General features: G+C 41.1%; 1 protein-coding gene across 1 annotated transcript in view; it reads right to left on the bottom strand.

The window, feature by feature from the left end:
- The window catches only part of MYO5C (myosin VC), a 113,589-nt gene that overhangs the window by 14,338 nt on the left and 81,403 nt on the right, over positions 1 to 17,848 (bottom strand). Inside the window, exons 30-38 of the mRNA XM_061157176.1 lie at positions 17,546 to 17,639; positions 16,708 to 16,771; positions 14,691 to 14,859; positions 11,622 to 11,709; positions 8,066 to 8,164; positions 6,633 to 6,787; positions 4,009 to 4,098; positions 2,245 to 2,395; positions 870 to 1,152 (exon numbers count right to left, since the gene is read on the bottom strand). Coding sequence (XP_061013159.1) covers positions 870 to 1,152; positions 2,245 to 2,395; positions 4,009 to 4,098; positions 6,633 to 6,787; positions 8,066 to 8,164; positions 11,622 to 11,709; positions 14,691 to 14,859; positions 16,708 to 16,771; positions 17,546 to 17,639 — 1,193 coding nt within the window. The remainder of the gene's footprint in view (positions 1 to 869; positions 1,153 to 2,244; positions 2,396 to 4,008; positions 4,099 to 6,632; positions 6,788 to 8,065; positions 8,165 to 11,621; positions 11,710 to 14,690; positions 14,860 to 16,707; positions 16,772 to 17,545; positions 17,640 to 17,848) is intronic.

Consider the following 17,848-nt stretch of genomic DNA (forward strand, 5'->3'; position numbering starts at 1 on the left):
ACTCCTGCCTGAGGAGGGGTTGGAGAAGGCAATGGCACCCCATTCCAGTACTCTTGCCTGGAAAATCCCATGGACGGAGGAGCCTGGTAGGCTGCAGTCCATGGGGTCGCTACGAGTCCGATACAACTGGGCAACTTCACTTTCACTTTTCACTTTCATGCATTGGAGAAGGAAATGGCAACCCACTCCAGTGTTCTTGCCTGGAGAATCCCAGGGACGGGGGAGCCTGGTGGGCTGCCGTCTATGGGGTCGCACAGAGTCAGACATGACTGAAGCGACTTAGCAGCAGCAGAGGAGGGATCCTCACTCAGTCCTACCACTATGCCTTTGCCCACTCATTCCCTTGCCTGGAATGTTTTTCCATTTTTGATCACTCACAAACAGTTTTCAGGCTTCTTTAACTTTTCTGGCCATGATCATCTCTCCTCTCTGAAGCACTTCCTGTACCACTTATTTATGACTTAATTATAGTGGTCTTGAATCATCATTTAGCTTCTCAACAGCAGGGATCAAATCACCCTTTCCTTTGTTTCCTGCATCCCCCGCCAGCAGTGCTAGTCATGGAGGTGGTGGTCAACAAATACTGGCTGCATATATGATAGCCACAGAGGGCCAGAATTTAAAATACACAGCTATTAGTTCTTAGTTGAAGTCACTCTGCTAGAGTGTCAAGTTAGCATAGGCAGAATGATGGGAGGAGGGCCTGGCATCAGATAGTTGACATCTCCATGGCTCTAAGAGTCATTTTGCACACCCTCCAGAAGTGCTGCTCTTGTGAAGGGAGGGCGGGCACAGTGTGTGGTCTCGGACTTCAGGAGCATCCTTTCTGGCCTGCCTCTCCAGGGTTAGTGGTGGCTGATGGGTGTTACCTTATCTGCATCCCTTTTCTACAGGAGCACATGTCCTTGCGCAGGAAGAGACTATTTAGGGTGACTGCCCCGATCAAGAAGAAGAGCTGCTTCACCGCCTGCCTCACGATCTCAGGGTCCAGGCCATTCTGGCACATGGTGCTGTAGAAGTAGCTCAATTGCTGCAGGACGGAGGTCATCGTGTAGGCATCCGTGTCGTCTATGCTGGAAGACCGCTTCCGGAAGCCTGTGGGCTTCAGGCCAGAAATGCCCTGCAGACTCTCGTACTCCAGCATGCCTGGCACTACGGAGAAAAATGGAAGCTTTTCTTGCACATGCAGTGGGGACAGCCAGAGGACATTTCCCCTGCTCTCATGTGTCTGTTTCAGGGAGTGGGACAATTTTCACAAGAGTTAGTGTGGATACAGCTGTAACAGAGAAAGAAGAAGGATGGAGGGCTGGGGAACACCAGGGTGTAAGGGGTGGATGGGAATGAACCACCATCTACAGCAGGGGAACAGTTCCTCTTCTTCCAACTTGACAGGAGAGAAAGCTGGTTAGCGTGACATCTCATGGTCTGGAACTACTTAAAGCCTATAGTATTTAAATTTCAGAAAACTGAAGAAAGTATATAAGAATTTGTATACAAGAGTATACAAGTATACAAGAAAATATACATGAGTAGGGCTCTAGGATTTCAAAAATACTTGGCTCAGAACCAGGATTAGCCACATAATTAGCAGCAGTTCTCCCAAACCTTTCCCTACAGGATGGATCCCCCTTATAGAAAGAAAACTATGACCCATGTACTTTTATATATGTAATCATTTTAGGCAATCAGAGAATTAAATAGTGGGCCTTTATATTAGTAAAGTTTCTTGTTTTAAAATTATGTTCTTTGAAGGTACAATAGAGAATCATACTTATCTAGGTGATGTTGTGAATTTCTTATTTGCATTGTTGTTAGGGAAAATCTCTAAAAATAGTATTACTTGAGGAAAAAATGGTTCTCTTCCTTTCTGAGTATCATGGGTGTACCACCTCTGAAAACGAGTGCTTGTTTTCGGGAGATGTAGAGGTTTTTGTGTGAACATTTGCTTATACCACTGGAAACATGACCGAATCACAATTTGGATTGTCAACACCACACTGGCCTTTTCTGCTACTATGAGTACTAAATATCACCCTAGTGACTAAAACCACTTATGTCAACATGACTTAGTTGTTTTCTTTGGGGGAAGGGTGGGACAGAAAAGGATAAGACTAAATCAATAAATTATTTTACTATTGGCTTAAAAAAAATTATGTGCTTTTCAATTACACATTCCATGCAGATTTATTTTTTAAGGTCTCAATATCATTATAAATATTTCTTAGTCATTGATTCTTTTCTTACCTATTATTGGTTGAATGTTATTTTCCATTACGATAATGAACTGATGATATATTCGTATAGCCACATCACTAAGAATCTGTCTGTATTCTGAAAGGTCAAAATTGTTCAAGCAATTCTTATTCTGATGTGGACTATTATGCTTCATGAATTCCTGAAAGTAATTTTGAACATATAAATATTAGAATAATGTAGACACATAGGAAATTAAAATACTATCTCTGTATCTAATGATATTACAATAAGTTTCTACTACAACTCCTATACTTAATGTCTGATCTGTATCAAATGAATTCTTAATGTTTGGGATAGCATTTATTTTTTATAACTAACTACACCTGACTCTTAAATGATATGTGTTTGAACTACATAGGTCTGCTTACATGTGGACTTTTTTCACTGAGTTATGTATTATATAGTACTACATGATCTACAGTTGATTGAATCTAAGAATTTGTAAATATTACTGTTCTGTTTAACTTTTCAACAAATATGTGCCTCCAGAGTTAGACTACACTGGAAAACAACCCCCATGGAAGCTCATAGGAAAAACAGCGAAGCATCCAAGGAAATAAGCTGCTGTAAGAGGTTGACAGATGCAATAAATGAGATCCATAACTTTACAGTTACAGAGTATAGACCAACTTGAAATACTTTAATATGGGTGTTATGGACTGAATATTTGTTTCCCCCTCAAATGTTTATGTTGAAGCCATAACCTCCATTGTGGCTAGATTTGGAGATGGGGTCTCTGTCACCATGTTATTAAGGTTAAACGAGGTCACAAGGGTGGGAGTCCTGATCTGATAGGATTAGTGTTCTTATAAAAGGAGACACTAGAGAGATCAATCTCTCTTTCTATCCCATGCACCGAGGAAAGGCCATGTGAGTACATAAGGAGAAGGTGGCTATCTTCAAGTCCAGAAGTGGACTTTCACCAGTGACCCAATGCTTGCACCCTGATCTCAGATTTCCATTTTCCAGAACTGTGAGAAAATAAATTTCTGTTGTTTAGGCCACCTAGTCTGTGGTATTCTGTTACAGCAGCCCAGCCTGAACATGGTAATACATTTACAATGTTCAAAGAAGTAAAATTAAAAAAAAAAAATTAAGGTAAGAATAGGACATTTTAAAAGGCAGAGGTAAAAAAGAACCATTGGAATTTTAGAAATAAAAATATAGTAATTAAAAAATCTTCAGACAAATAAAAAAAACATTGTATACATGGTTAAAGAGGGTAAAGAAAGGATTTTAAAAATGGTGATGCAATTAAAAAATAAATAAATTTTTAAAAATGGTGATGATATGCCTCCTGTTAAAGCCACACAGATGCCAGCTTATCTTAAAAGGACTGGTCTGTGACCCTCTCAGCCCCAGTGTTCCTTTTGGTTAGAAGTTGGATTTTCTTTACTTATTTCTCTCCAACCAGGGATTGAACCCACACCCTCTCCTTGAAAGATGAAGTCTCAACCAGTGGACCACCAGGGAAGAATCCACCTCATGTATTTTGAAAGTCAAGGACACTAAGGCTTAGTATCATGCCCGAAGTCTAAACCTCCTTCTGGAAGTCTTTTTGCCTGTGACCTCCATTCAGCTGGTGATGTGAAGCTGGTCTCCTGGGTAAGAAGGAAGCCTGAAGACCAGTTGGAGCAGAGGATGTCCTTGGACTGGGCCGTCTGATTCCTAATTCCTCTGGCGAGCTCTGGCTCACGAGGAGGTTGGAGATTGGCAGTCAGTACAGAACACAGAGCAGGCAGGCGTCCCTACCTCTTCTCCACTGTACTGCTTCAGGCAATTGAGGAAATGACAGGTATTGGAAAGCCAAAAGGACAGCATCTCAAAGTCTTCTAAATGTTCCTTAAAAAAAAAACAAAAAACAAGAAAAGACAAGGTTGAATTATTGTTCTGAGCCAAGAACAGACATATCTTACCTGTTTTTCTAGCTGGTGGCTTTTGACCAAAAAGAACTCTTCTTTTATTCATTAAAGACTTTATTAAATTTACACTATAAAAAGAATTTTATTTTCTTGGGCTTCAAAATCACTGAGGATGGTGACTGCAGCCATGAAATTAAAAGACAGACACTTGCTCCTTGGAAAAAAAGCAATGACAAATCTAGACAGCATATTAAGAAGCAAAGACATTACTTTGCCTACAAAGGTCCATATAGTCAAAGCTTTGGTTTTTCCACTAGTCATGTATGGATGTGAGAGTTGGACAATAAAATAGGCTGAAGCCTTTGAACTGCAGTGCTAGAGAAGACTCTTGAGAGTCCCTTGGACTGCAAGGAGATCAAATCAGTCAATCCTAAAGGAAATCCCCCCTGAATATTCATTGGAAGGACTGATGCTGAAGCTGAAGCTCTAATACTTGGGCACCTGATGTGAAGAGAAATTCATTGGAAAAGACCTCCTGTTGCTGGGAAAAACTGAAGGCAGGAGGAGAAGGAGACGACAGAGGCTGAGATGGTTGGATGGCATCACCAACTCAATGGACATGAGTTTGAGCAAGCTCTGGGAGATAGTGAAAGAGAGGGAAGCCTGGTGTGCTGCAGTTCATGGGGTTGCAAAGAGTCAGACACAACTGAGCAACTGAACAACAACAACATGAAAGTAAACTCATATTTATTTAGCAGGTTATAGTTTGCAAAGTATTTCTGTACAGGGTATATCATCTGTTCTGACACTTAAAGCAGGCACTGTAGGAATGCCTGAGAAATGTCTCAGTCCTTGGCCTCCAAATGTCACATTCTGACTGGGAAGACAGACATGACATATATAGGACACAGTTAAATAGGTGGCTGACAGCTTACATGATAGGCATAGGCTATGCTACAAAAACTCAGAGGATGCAGAAATGATGGGGAACCAGGGCAGCTGAGAAAACCACAGGAGAGAGGCAGAAGGATATCCTCCTTGAAGGAAAAGGGTGGACAGACAAGAGCTCAGGATCAAGGACTCTCCTGGCAAGAACACTCCAACATATGGGACAGGAAGGAGAGGAATGAGCAAAGGAGTCAGAGGTAATGAAGACCAGAGAGATAAGAAGAAAACTGGGAGAGCCCTGGGTTTTAAAAAACAATGTCAGAGAGTTTCAAAGAGGTGCTGCTACTGTTTAATCCATTTAAAGAGAATAAGAGTTAATAAAATACCATTGGATTTAGCAAGAAGAATTACTGGTGGAGTAATGTGGGTAGAAGCCAGATTGCAAGGAGTGAAAAATAATTGGTGGAGACAACTATTTTAGGTGCTTTGGCAGCCAGGAGGGGGTGTGTGAGAAAAAGGCACAGTGGTCAAGGGGGTATGTGGAACAAGTGAGGGCTGCTTTAACATGCTGTGCACTGAAGTGGGGAGGAGCATGGAGCTGCTGAAGAAGCTGAGATGGAAGATGCTCACAAGAAAGGATTTATACTCCTTAAGCTATGTATCTTTCACTTTCAAAGTATTTAAACATTCCAGAGCAGCAAGAAGGGGCAAATAGTGTGTGCCTACAGCCTGGAACATAATGCAAGTGTGTCTGGAGAAAACCCAATTTATGAAAATTGGAACAGGGAAAACATGAATTTATGGCAGTCTCTTCTAAGAACACATTGGTAGCTCCCATAAAGACAGTGACTGTAAAACACCAAATCAATGTTAGTTTTCTACTCCTAACTCCTGATGAATAATGAATTCTTAGTATAAAATTGGGCAGGGTGGACAGTGGAAGAATTACCCATTTCCTGATGCACTCACTGTTTTTATTTCTTCTCTTTTCCAAGAGTATTTAAGATAGGGTTTGATTGCTCATGACCTTTCTAGAACACATATTTTACTAAAAGTGAGATAGGACTTTCCCAACTAAACATTTTAAATATATCTCATAATCAAACATTACTTCTTATTTGGAAGGGAATAAAGGATAATGGATCTATATTTTACTGGTCCCTTACATATACCTATGTCTGGGCTAAGAATAAAAGTATATACTGTGGTTTTATAAGGGAGAATTCTATAAGTGCCAAGGGAAGAGATGAGCAATTTTTCGGCTCTTCCCATTCCCTGGCATTCAAATTTGTTACGTGGATAGACATATATACTCCCTACAGTCAAGAATCTCACACCTGAGGGGACAGATGTGATGGAGTGGTGGCCGTCAGGTTGTAGTCTTACAGTTAAGGACTTGAGGTGTAACTGGCAGTGTTCCACCCTTAGGGCTGTCTGACCTAAGTTGTCTTTTTCTAATAGCTTGGCGTCTTTCACTGACTGGGCCTCTGACTGGTTTGAAGAATCATGTGGTTGACCAAACACTGGAGATAAAGGATGGGAAAAGTCTGGGCATCTGGTCATTTCCACAAATGTTCCTAAAGTAGCCATAACACCAAGGTCCAATGTCAAAAAAGTAGTTCCTACCTTAACCACCTGCTTGATGCCACTAATGGTGCTGTTCATGAGGGACTTGAGCATGTCGGCGTCATTTAGAGAGTCTGCATAGCGTACACACATAAACAGGATGTGAGCCGGCAGCCCGGGGATCATGTTCACCACCACACCGCGGGGCTTCAGGTCTGGAGCAGAGAGAGTCGATGAGGATTACAGCTCTCCCGATAAGAAACCTATGATGATGGATGGGGATATCTGCTTTTCTGTACTTGATGCAGTGCCTGAATGCCCAGAGATGTTTTTTTTCCCTTTGAGGAATTAAGGCTGGCTTTTTTTCTTAGCAAAAATATACATGCAGTTTCCACCTGCTTCTCTTACTTCTCATTTGCAAAGTACTTTCTCTTTTTCAAGGTTGAATAAAAGACAGAATTTTATATCTCCAAGGTAAGAGAGGAGCCCCAGTCCATGCACCCCCACTTCAGCCTCTATGATGAGGATGGAATGATCTCAGCAATCACATACATCTGCTATGAATAGAGAAAACAGGTGTACAACAGTCCTACAGAGGAGGATCAGCTGGCCTTGAAGAGAAGAGAATGGCTGGAAGTCAGAGTAGGGATATACAGAGAAACTACAGAACAAGCTAAGAAAAGCAAACAAAGACCTCCCCATGTCTGCATTAGGACAGGGGAACAAAGAGGCCCCTCAGCGGTGTACCAGTAAGGGGTGGAAAAGAATGGGTAGGCAGCTCATGTGCTCTGAGCAGGGTCACTTAGGAGAAGAGGAGTAAGGCTCTACACGGGCTTTCTGCTTTGAGATCTTGGGACCAGCTGATAGGGAGGCAGTTTTTCTCCTTCTTCCTAGAAAACCATGTGGTTTCCATGGTGAAGACAGGCTAATAGGACTGGTTCTAAGACTGCCAACCATAGAGCATGCCCACTGGGAGATTCCTGTAATAGCTGTGGCTGAGAAGGCCCTGTCAAATTACCTGCAAACGAATTTCTCAGCAGAAGGCAAATGGAACAAGGGAGCCACCAGTTACTTCTCCCATGGCTCCTGTGCTAAGACACAAAGATGAGGAGATGTCTTCTACCCTGACCACGTGATGGGACTTGGGAAGAGGTTAGGGTAGTGCATCTCAACTGAAGGCAAGGTGTCAGATGGCAGAGGGCATGTGGCAATGTCTGGAGGCATTTTTTTTAATTGTCATGATTAGGGGTTGCCACTGGCTTCTAGAGAATAGAAGCCAATGATACTGCTCAATATCCTACAATACAAAGCCCCTAGCCACCCGAAACAAAGAATCACATGGTCAAAAATGGTGAGGCTGAGAAGCTCTGTGCTAGGGGAAGAAGCAGTGGAGGGAAAAGAGGAGCTATCATCCCTGCCCAAGACTGTGGCAATGACTAATGCTCAAGTTCTCAAAAATTAAGCAAAAATTCAGAGTTCAAAGGTTTCACTACCAAGAATGAGGTTTTGAATGAGCTTGGCCTCATCTTCTCTCTTGTATTCCAGCATTCCAAGGTACTCCTTGGGTCCTGAGGACAGGTGCACGTCATTGGCTGTAGGCAGAGGCAAATAATCAGCTAAATACACAATAACAACTTCCACCAGCATTATAATGAGACTACTCCATCTCTTTCCATCCCATTCTGGCTGATTTGCTCATGAAATTCTCCGGCTTTCCAATAAATGCAAACTTTATTGAATCCTGAAGAATTTCTCCTGGTAGCAATTCTTATCTGTGAGTATATCCATGAGTATAGCTGCCAGTGTATATTCTCATGGTCACCTGGTATATAATGAGTGCAGTAGGTATATGAAAGCAATACAGGTTGTTGCTCCTGCCTTACTACAGTTTTAAAAAAAATGAGATTCACAAAACATGTAGTGTGCAATCACCAAACACCATGACCCCAAGGCGGTTGGACTAGTTTCCTATGTGCTGTAACAAGGTACCAAAAACTCAGTGGCATAAACAAAATTTTTTTAAAATTACAATTTTAAAAATCTTACAGTTCTGGAGTCCATAGACTAACACAGATCTTACAAAAATCGAAGTGTCAGCAGAGCTGTGTTTCTTCTGGAGGCTCTAGCGGAGAACTCATTTCTTGTCTTTTCCAGTTTCTAGAGGCTGACCACATTCTTTGGCTCCGGCCACATCACTCTGACCTCTGCTTCTATCATCACTTCTTTCTCTGTCTCTGCTTCCATTGTCACATCACTTTCCCTCACTCTGTCATTCCTGTCTCTTTCTTACAAAGTCTCTTGTGATTATATTGGATCTACTTGGATGATCCAGGATACTCTCCTCATCTCAAGATCCTTCACATAGGGACTCCCTTTGGTGGTCCAGTGGTTAAGAATCTACCTTCAATGCAGGGGACACGGGTTCAATCCCTGGTCAGGGTACTAAGATTCCACATATCATGGAGCAACTAAGCCTGAGTACCACAGCTACTGAGCCTGTGTGCTCTGGAGCCCGTGTCCATAACTAGAGAGTCAGTGTACCACAACAAAAGATGATGCAATGAAGATGCTGCTTGCCACAGCTAAGACTTGAGGCAGCCAAACAAACAATTAAAAAAAAAAAAGGTGCTTCACATACTCACATATACAAAACCCCTCTGCAATGTAGAGTCACATACTCATAGGTTCTGGGGATTGGGACGTGGACATCTTTGGGTGAGCCACAGTCTGCCCTCTGGTCCCCAAAGACTCACGTCCACTCTGAGAGGAGATGTGACTACAGAAGCACAGGTTAGAATGTCAGAATGATTCTAAAGATTTTATGCTGCCAAATTTGAAGACGGTGAAACGCCCACAAGTCAGGAAAAGTGGGGGGCCTCTAGAAGCTGGAAGAGGCAAGGGAATAGAATCTCCCCCTAAAGCCTCCAGAAGCCCCGCTGACATGTTGATTTTAAGCCAGGGAACACCATTTTGAACTTCAGACATTCAGGACTGTAAGTTTTGTGTTCTATTAAGCCACTAATTTCACGGTGATTTGCTAGGCAGTCATAGGAAATAAATACAGAAGACATAAGAATTTATGCAGAGGTAGGTTCAACTGTTGAAAACGGTTCTTGAAGGAGGTAGCACTCCAGCTGGGCCAAGAAAAGTGAGTAGGCTCTGATGGGTGAGAAAGAAGATAATATAGGTAAAGAATTAATAGAACTCTCTTCTACTGCATCAGAGTTTGTTCTGTGATTTACTAGCCCTGTTCCCTTGAAGACTGATAAAGGTAGAATGTTAACTATTTTACTAAGCAACCTGTTTATGATAAGAAGGACCTTTGATTGCTGAACTGCATCTAGACTGGGAAAACCAATAAATGATGCAGAAGTACCTGATAAGGACATCATATTTCGGGTATTCTTAAGTGTGGTGACTTGTATCTGAGCATGTTCCTTGGGAGCTAGTACCACCTAAAGAGTATCCTAGAGGTACTGGCTTTTCCTGACAACAGTCATGTGAGTGAGCTTGGAAGCAGGTATTCCAGCTCCAGCTAAGCCTTCAGATGTCAGCATCCCTGCTGACTACTTTACTGTGACTCACAGCTAGAACCACCCAGCTGAGTTGCTTATAGATTCTTGACCTTCAGAAACTGCACTGTTAAGTGTTTGTTGTTTTAAGCTACTAAATTTGGGAGTAGTTTGTTATATGATCAATAGATACCTGATACAGGAATGGAAGCTGATGCATTCCACTTAAAACAAGTTGGGCTGGAGGTGATAATAGAAAGGTGAAGGAGTAATCTTAGAGGCAAAAAGGGAGTAGGACTCAGGAAAAGTGAGGAACGGCAGGTGGATTTTGGAAATCCTTATGTAGAGACGGCAGTTGATTCATTCTTTCCAACAATGGGGATACCAAAGGGTAATGGGAAGGACAGACAAGGTCTCTTCCCTCAGGGGGCAGAATGACCTTTATCAATAATTACTGAAAGGAAAAGAGCCTCATTTTGGTTTTGGAAACTTAAAAGTCTGATGTGAGAGTTGAAAAAAAAAAAAATAAAGGAGTTCTTCAAAGAAATGAGTATAGTAAAAGGAACTGAGAGTTGCAGATACAGCCTTAGTGACAGAGATTGGGAGAAAGAAGCAATATTGAACAAAAGAGTAAAGAGTTAGATGAGAAAAGTCAGGAGATTTCAGTGACTATTTGCAGGGCAGGAATAGAGACACAGACATAGAGAACAGACTTGTGAACACAGCAGGGGAAGGGGAGAGGATGGGATGAACTGAGAGAGTAGCATTGAAACATATACATTACCATATGTAAAATCAATAGCTAGTGGGAAGCTGCTGCATACCACAGGAAACTCAACCTACTGACACTCTGACAACCCAGAGGGGTGGGATGGGGGGTGGGAGGGACATTGAAGAGGGACGGGGACATATGTATACTTATGGTTGATTCACGTTGTTGTATGGCCGAAACCAGCACAGCATTGTAAAGCAATTATCTTCCAATTAAAAATCAATTAAAAAAAGAAAAATTCAGTGACATAGAAGCAGGCGAAGGAGAGAAAGGCGGAGAATCTTTCCCCTGGAACTTATAAGGACACTCGGTGTGCAGTTCAGTTCATGTTGAGAACTTCAGTCTGGCTTCTGAGCTACCTAAGAGATATCTAATTAGCTATCTAGTATCTTTTCTTCTAATAGAAATTAGGATATTGACCCCATGTAACAGAGAGGAAATAAACTTTAAAGCAGTTAAATCTGAAACTTTTTCACAGTTCCATTTTTACAAGAAGAGAGTTAACAGAGAAAGAGGTTAAAAGTATTTCTTCCAGGGTACCCCTTACAATTACATGAGCACATCTGCTATCACCTGAGAGGTGGTGAGCCACCTGCCTGCCTCTAAGGATCTCCACTAGCCCACCATTGAGCCCCAAACACACCAGAGGAGACTCATTTCTTCAGTTTTCAAATTCTTTGGACCACATCAGGAAATAACATGTTAACACATGTAAACTTTAGCTGAAAGTTCAAAAAAATTTGAAAGTGGATGTTGTTTTTCTACCTTTTTCAATTGTCTTGGTTAGAGTCTTCACTTGATCTTGTAACTTTTTAATCACTCTTTCCTTCATGTCTAACTCTTCTTCAAGATCCTACAAAAATCAAAAGAAAGAGGATGTTAGCTCAGAAGCATCTTAATTCTATTATTTGGTAAGAACTTTGCTGAGCTATAATTCACACACCACACAATTCACCTGTTAAAAGTGTACACTCATGATTTTCAGTACAGTCAGTTGTGCAACCATCACCACCATCTAATTCCAGAATATTTTCATCACATTAAAAAGAAACATATAACTTTTAGCTGGCACCCATTTGCCCTTCTATTCCTTTCCAGCCCTGGACAACCACTAATCTACCTACTATCTCTACATATTTGCCTATTCTAGATATTTAATATAAATTAAATTATAGAATATGTGGCCTTTTGTGTCTGGCTTCTTTCATTTGGAATAATGCTTTCCAGGTTTATCTGTGCTGCAGTAGGTATCAGTACTTCATTGTTTTTTTGGCTGTGGGATCTTAGTTTTCAATCAGTGAAAGCACTGAGCCCTGACCACTGGACCACCAGAGAATTCCCAGTACTTCACTCCTTTTTCTGTAGCTGAATACTATCCTATTATATGGATATACCACATTTATCTTGATCTAATTTTTCCTTGATAAAGTCATGCCCATCGTAGAGAGTTTAAAAATACGCAGCTGTGAAAATGTGCTCTCTTGATGTCAGAAGCTGGAGGCAGAGAAGCTTCAGGGATTTGGGTCCCGGCTTTGCCTCTCCTTTCTGATAAAGGGGGTGGCCCTGCCCACGCTGAATTTGGCTCAAGAACCAGAAGAGTCTTGGACACCTATAAATATTTCCCATAAAGGGCAGAGAGTATTCAGGTTCTTCCTGAACCTCAAGGGCTTTGACACAGAAAGGATTCAGGCTTCTCTGATGCAGCAATGCCCACCTCGCAGTCTGTCCCTGCAGCCACGGGCCCTCTGGGGACTCTCAAAGCCCAGGGAAGCTGTGCTGTTTCCACTCCTGGCTGCCTCTCCCTGCTATAGTCCTGTCCATGGCTAAACACGTTCGGAGCTTTATCGGGCCTCACAAGTGGGGGTGTGGTGCAGTTTCTTCCCTCCTATTTGAGCCTATTTTACAATACATCTAATAATTAAAAAGTCACCCATCAATCCAGAACCTGAGGAAATCACTGTTTACGTTTTATTTCATTTTTTTCCCTCCTAATACGGCATATATACATTTTATAAAATTGGGTCATACTGCTTGTAAAGTTTTAAATTCTGTTTCTCGTTATATTGCAGATATTTCCCCCATCATTGATAATATACCAAACTGTCATCTGATATACAATAATATAACCTACCCACTACAGCTGGGCATCCTTTCTTTTTTGCTGTGACTAATAATACTATGCTGACCATTCTAGATGAAAATCTTTGTTCACATATTTGATTATCTACTTAGGACAGAATCTCAGAAGTTGCATCACCAAGTCAAAGGGAATGCACTTTCAGAGGTTCCTGACATTTTCCTCCAAACTGCCCCCAAGAATGTTGACACCAATTTCTATCCCCTGAAATCATGTGTGACTGGGCCCACTTCCAGGTGTTCTCACCAGCACCATAAGATCTCCATTATTTGAGAATCAAAAAAATACCTAGTTTTAATTTGGTATTTCTTTGATAAATAGAAGCTCACTTCAACTTTTCTATCCAATTTTAAATAAATGATTTTCTTTGACTCAGAGGATCATGTAGTGGGCTGAGCAGTGTCTCCTTGAAATTCATATCCATTTAGATGGACATGTACACGCTGCTATATTTAAAATGGATAACCAACAGGACCTACTGTGTAGCCCAGAGAACTCTGCTCAATGTTATGTGGCAGCTTACATGGCAGGGGATTTGGGGGAGAATGAATACATGTACATATATGGCTGAGTCCTTTCAGGGTTCACCTGAAACTATCACAAAATTGTTAACTGGCTATACTCCAATATAAAATAAAAAGTTCAAAAAACTTCATACCCACTTAGAACCCCAGAATGTGACCTTACTAGAAATAGGGTCTCTGCAGTTGCAATTAAACCAAGGATCAACGTGAGGTCACACTGGATCAGGATGGGTCCTAAATTCAATAAGACTATCCTTACAGTGTGACTTGAGAAATCTATTCTCTGAAAAAGGCATACCCCTCTCAAAAAAGATGGTCATCACCCAAGTGATGACCTGGATCATCTGACTAGAATGTATTGTTTCCTATTAAATGTTAAACTCTCTGCATTCCTCTTTTTATATATATAACTACCCTTTTAAGTTAAGTCCTGACACTGCAAAATGTGATTTTACCTATCATGTTTCTCTTGTGGGATAGGAAATGGGGGGGGGGGGTGCTGATGAGGAGGAGCAGAGCCAGTGGACATGTGCAGGCCCTTACCTGGTCATGGTCTTGGAGGCTGCCAGGCCAGGAAGGCGCCTGAGAGCATCCACCTCCCAGGAAACCACTCCATCTGCTACTTTGGCGCTTCTCATCCTCATGGGTTTCACACACCAATACAATTTCAGAAGAATTTCTGGGAGCTAACAGAGTTGCCAAATGCCATTTTGACAGGGGCATTTATAATTGGATGAATACTTTCACAGTTTAAAGTTAGCCACCTACTTGTGATCATTTCATAGAAGAACATTTTGACTCTGAAAACTATGGGAAGAGCATTCCCCCAGAAGCAAGCAGGGGCCTTGGATGGGGTAAGCTTTGTTCAGAGAAGGTCACACATCAGCCTGGCATCCTCAACATGCTCCGGGTAAGGGTGCTGTCATCTCAGACAAGTGCTGCCCATGGGACAATGCTCAGGACCCTCCACTGGTCCTCCCTCAGCCTGTGTAAATCCCCAGCTCCCCTGAAGTGGCCGTAACCTCAGAGACCACCTGTCTTTTGAGAAAAGGAAACAGATTGCTCTGGTGGGAGGTGGATGCTGCTCAGCAGATGCTTGGGGTGGCCTGTCCCCCCTTTCAGTGATACCTGCACACAGGCAGTCATTTATCAACAGGTTAGAAAACTTCTCACCCTCTTCTCCATAGTGAGACGAGATGCTTCCTGCCGGAAACTACTCTTGACTTCATTTTCAGTTTCAAATTGTTTCCTCAAGTGCTCGCTGGCCTCCTGCATTTCTTGAATCTTATCCATCAGCTTCTCTTTCTCTTTGGTATGTATTTCATTTTGGGCTTCTATGGTCCTGAGGAAAGAATTAGGAAGTTTTGGTATCAGTTTGACCATCATGAAAAATCAGTGGAAAAATAGTTTGGCCAACTTATGTGTAAAACAAATTGTACCTGAATAGAGGAGTGCTCACAGTGAGGGGAAGAGACCAGGGTTAGCGGGGTACAAAAGTCCACAGCTGCTTCAGTCTCTTAACCTGATAAAAAGTTCTCATCCTCACCTGCCCACACCCCTTGATGGCTGCCATAAGACATCCATACCCACTCATACCCTTATGACCAAAAGCCCGGTGATTATCTCCTTTGTGAAAAGCCTGGGACCAGATACTAAAAAATCCAGGGATCAGAGACAGAAGAAAAGGGAACCCATCCAGAGTCCTAAAATGGTGCCCACTACTTTCCTACACCTGGCCCCAACACTCCCAATGAAGTCATGCGGTAAGAAATGTTCTCTGGGATGTAGAGTGTCTATTTATTTTTCTTGAAATTAAGTATCTCGAGGATTTTTGAACTGGAATGAACCTGAATGACAAATTTGACATCTATTCCTCTGATGATAAATAATAATATGAGAGTTTTAATCTGATTAGGATAACAAAATGATTGTGAATAAAATTCACAGTGAAGAAGTCAGGGTAACTGACTTTTCTAAAGATTATAAAATTTTCCAAAATATTTTTACCATACAAAAGCACAATCTAATCTAAGCTATAAAAATATTATTTGATATGAGCAATGTTATGTGGTATGAAAAAACACTAGGATACCAAATGGTACCATATTAATGGATGTAAAGCTCTAAAATTGCAATTCTAACTTGAGTTACATATAAATAATTAAATTGAGATTTTATTATGAAAGAAATGAATTAAAATAAAGCTTTAAAAATGTTTTAAACTTAATGATCCAGTGATTCTATGAATGTTTGTCAACTTCTCCATGATGGAAAAGTCAACAGGAAATGCATAATCTTTCTATATTTCTAAGAGACAGGGAAGAACCCACGCGCTCTGTGTCTGTACATGAATATGACTATGGGAATTCACCATTCTGATTGACTGGAAGAAGTTCAGTGATGAGTGGAAGTAAATTACACAGGTAAGAATCTTGGAACACAAGACACTGAGGAAATTGAGGGTTTGGGCAAATGCCTCACTCACCTTCACAACTTTGTGTATTTGTCAAAGCTCGATGTGTGTTTTACATGAATTAAAATACCACTATCTGATTATTCTTTTATCTACTTCTCCAGAGAAATGGTTCAAATTTCTACTAAAATAATTTTGACCATCATCAAAAAAATTTTACACAAAGTATCTCAACAAGCTGGCCACAAAACATTTTTCTCACAAGTTTCCACCAGACACTCTGCTCTGTTTCCACCAGATGGTCAGGATGTAATTTGGCGGGGGGGGGGCGGTTATCAAATGAAGATTCTCTATCAAAATGGATTTTAAGCCTCATCCTAAGTGGCCTGCTGAAAGAAACACTGTTCTCTCTCATATGATATTATTTTATCAGTTTTTTAAAGATATAATTTATGCATATGGCATAATGTTCTAAGGGCATAAAAGGGTACACAGTGAAAAGCAAGTCTCCTCCATCTTCCAGGCACCAGCCACCCAGTTACCCTTCCTGCAGGCAACCAATGTTTTGTTTGTTTCATTGCTTGTACCTTATCCCAGAGGAAGGTGTGTGTGTGTGTACACAAGTATTTCTTTTTACACTTGAAGGCTAACAAATCATATACCTTAAGAATATCTCGCTTTTGTGGCTTAATAACCTTCTTTGGTATCTCCCACAATTTCAGAAAAGCCAAGCATTACATGAGTGTGGGCTTGAGGTACATGCAGGTTGACACTTACTTTCTCTGTGTTCCTTCTTCTTCTTGATTGTGATTCAACTGATTTGACAATTCTTCTAGTTTTCCTATGATGAGAAGAGCTATCAGTCCTTTGGGGGGCCATACCACTGTATTCTGATTTGGGTTTGATCATATTTTTTTTTTTTGATCATATTTTCATATTTCCAGTTATCAGGAGTTCTAAAATGCACCCAGCTAGAGATTAGGTTTTATTTGGTCTGAACAATATTTAAAAACTTCTTAGGCCATTATTTAAAAATTGTGATATTTCACAAAGAAATCTGGATTTCCGTTTTTTCTTTAAAAATAGGAATATCAAGCAACACTGGAGCCCGAGATCTTAGCTGGCAAAAGTCAACAGGGCTTGGAGGCAGCTGCTGCCTTCAAATGCCTATGAATCTTACTGCACCGTTCACACATCCCACTTTCACATTTATGTCACCTAAGTCCATGGAGAATCAGTTTGACAATGACCTTTTGGTCATTCCTGGATACAGGAAACTATTTTCTTGAAAAAAAAAAACTTTCTATTTTATATTGGAGTAAAACATGGTTTTACAATTAACAACATGTTACAATTAACAACACTGTGATAGTTTCAGGTGGACAGCAAAGGGACTCAGTCATACATATACATGTATCCATTCTCCCCCAGACTCCCCTCCCATCCAGAATGCCACGTAACACTGAGCAGAGTTCCATGTGCTGTGCAGTAGGTCCCTGTTGTTTACCCATTTTAAATACAGCAGTGTGTACATGTCCATCCCCAACTCCCTCACCACCTCTTCCCCCAACAGGAAACCGTTTTCTAAAAGCAGGTTCATGAGGGTTCCAGTTACCTTTCATGGTTTCAGTTTGTTCATTCAGGCGGATTTCAAGATCTTGCTTCTGTTTTTCCAGTTCTGAAATTTGCTGTTTAAAGTCTGGGATCATCTTCACAGAAGAATTGGAAATATTAGAATATGAAACACTTTGATGTACGAACTTTAAAATCCCAGAGCTGCTAAGAAGCAAACTAAACTGTCTAGATCTTTAACCCCATGGAACATACGTCTAGTATAGTTATGTAAGACAGCTAGCCAAGGTATTACACTGGATGAAATCATGTTTTTTTACCTCAAGACCTATACTGTCACAAGAAA

This window comes from Dama dama, chromosome 12, assembly GCF_033118175.1.
Source record: "Dama dama isolate Ldn47 chromosome 12, ASM3311817v1, whole genome shotgun sequence".
In the NCBI taxonomy this organism is placed as follows: Eukaryota; Metazoa; Chordata; class Mammalia; order Artiodactyla; family Cervidae; genus Dama; species Dama dama.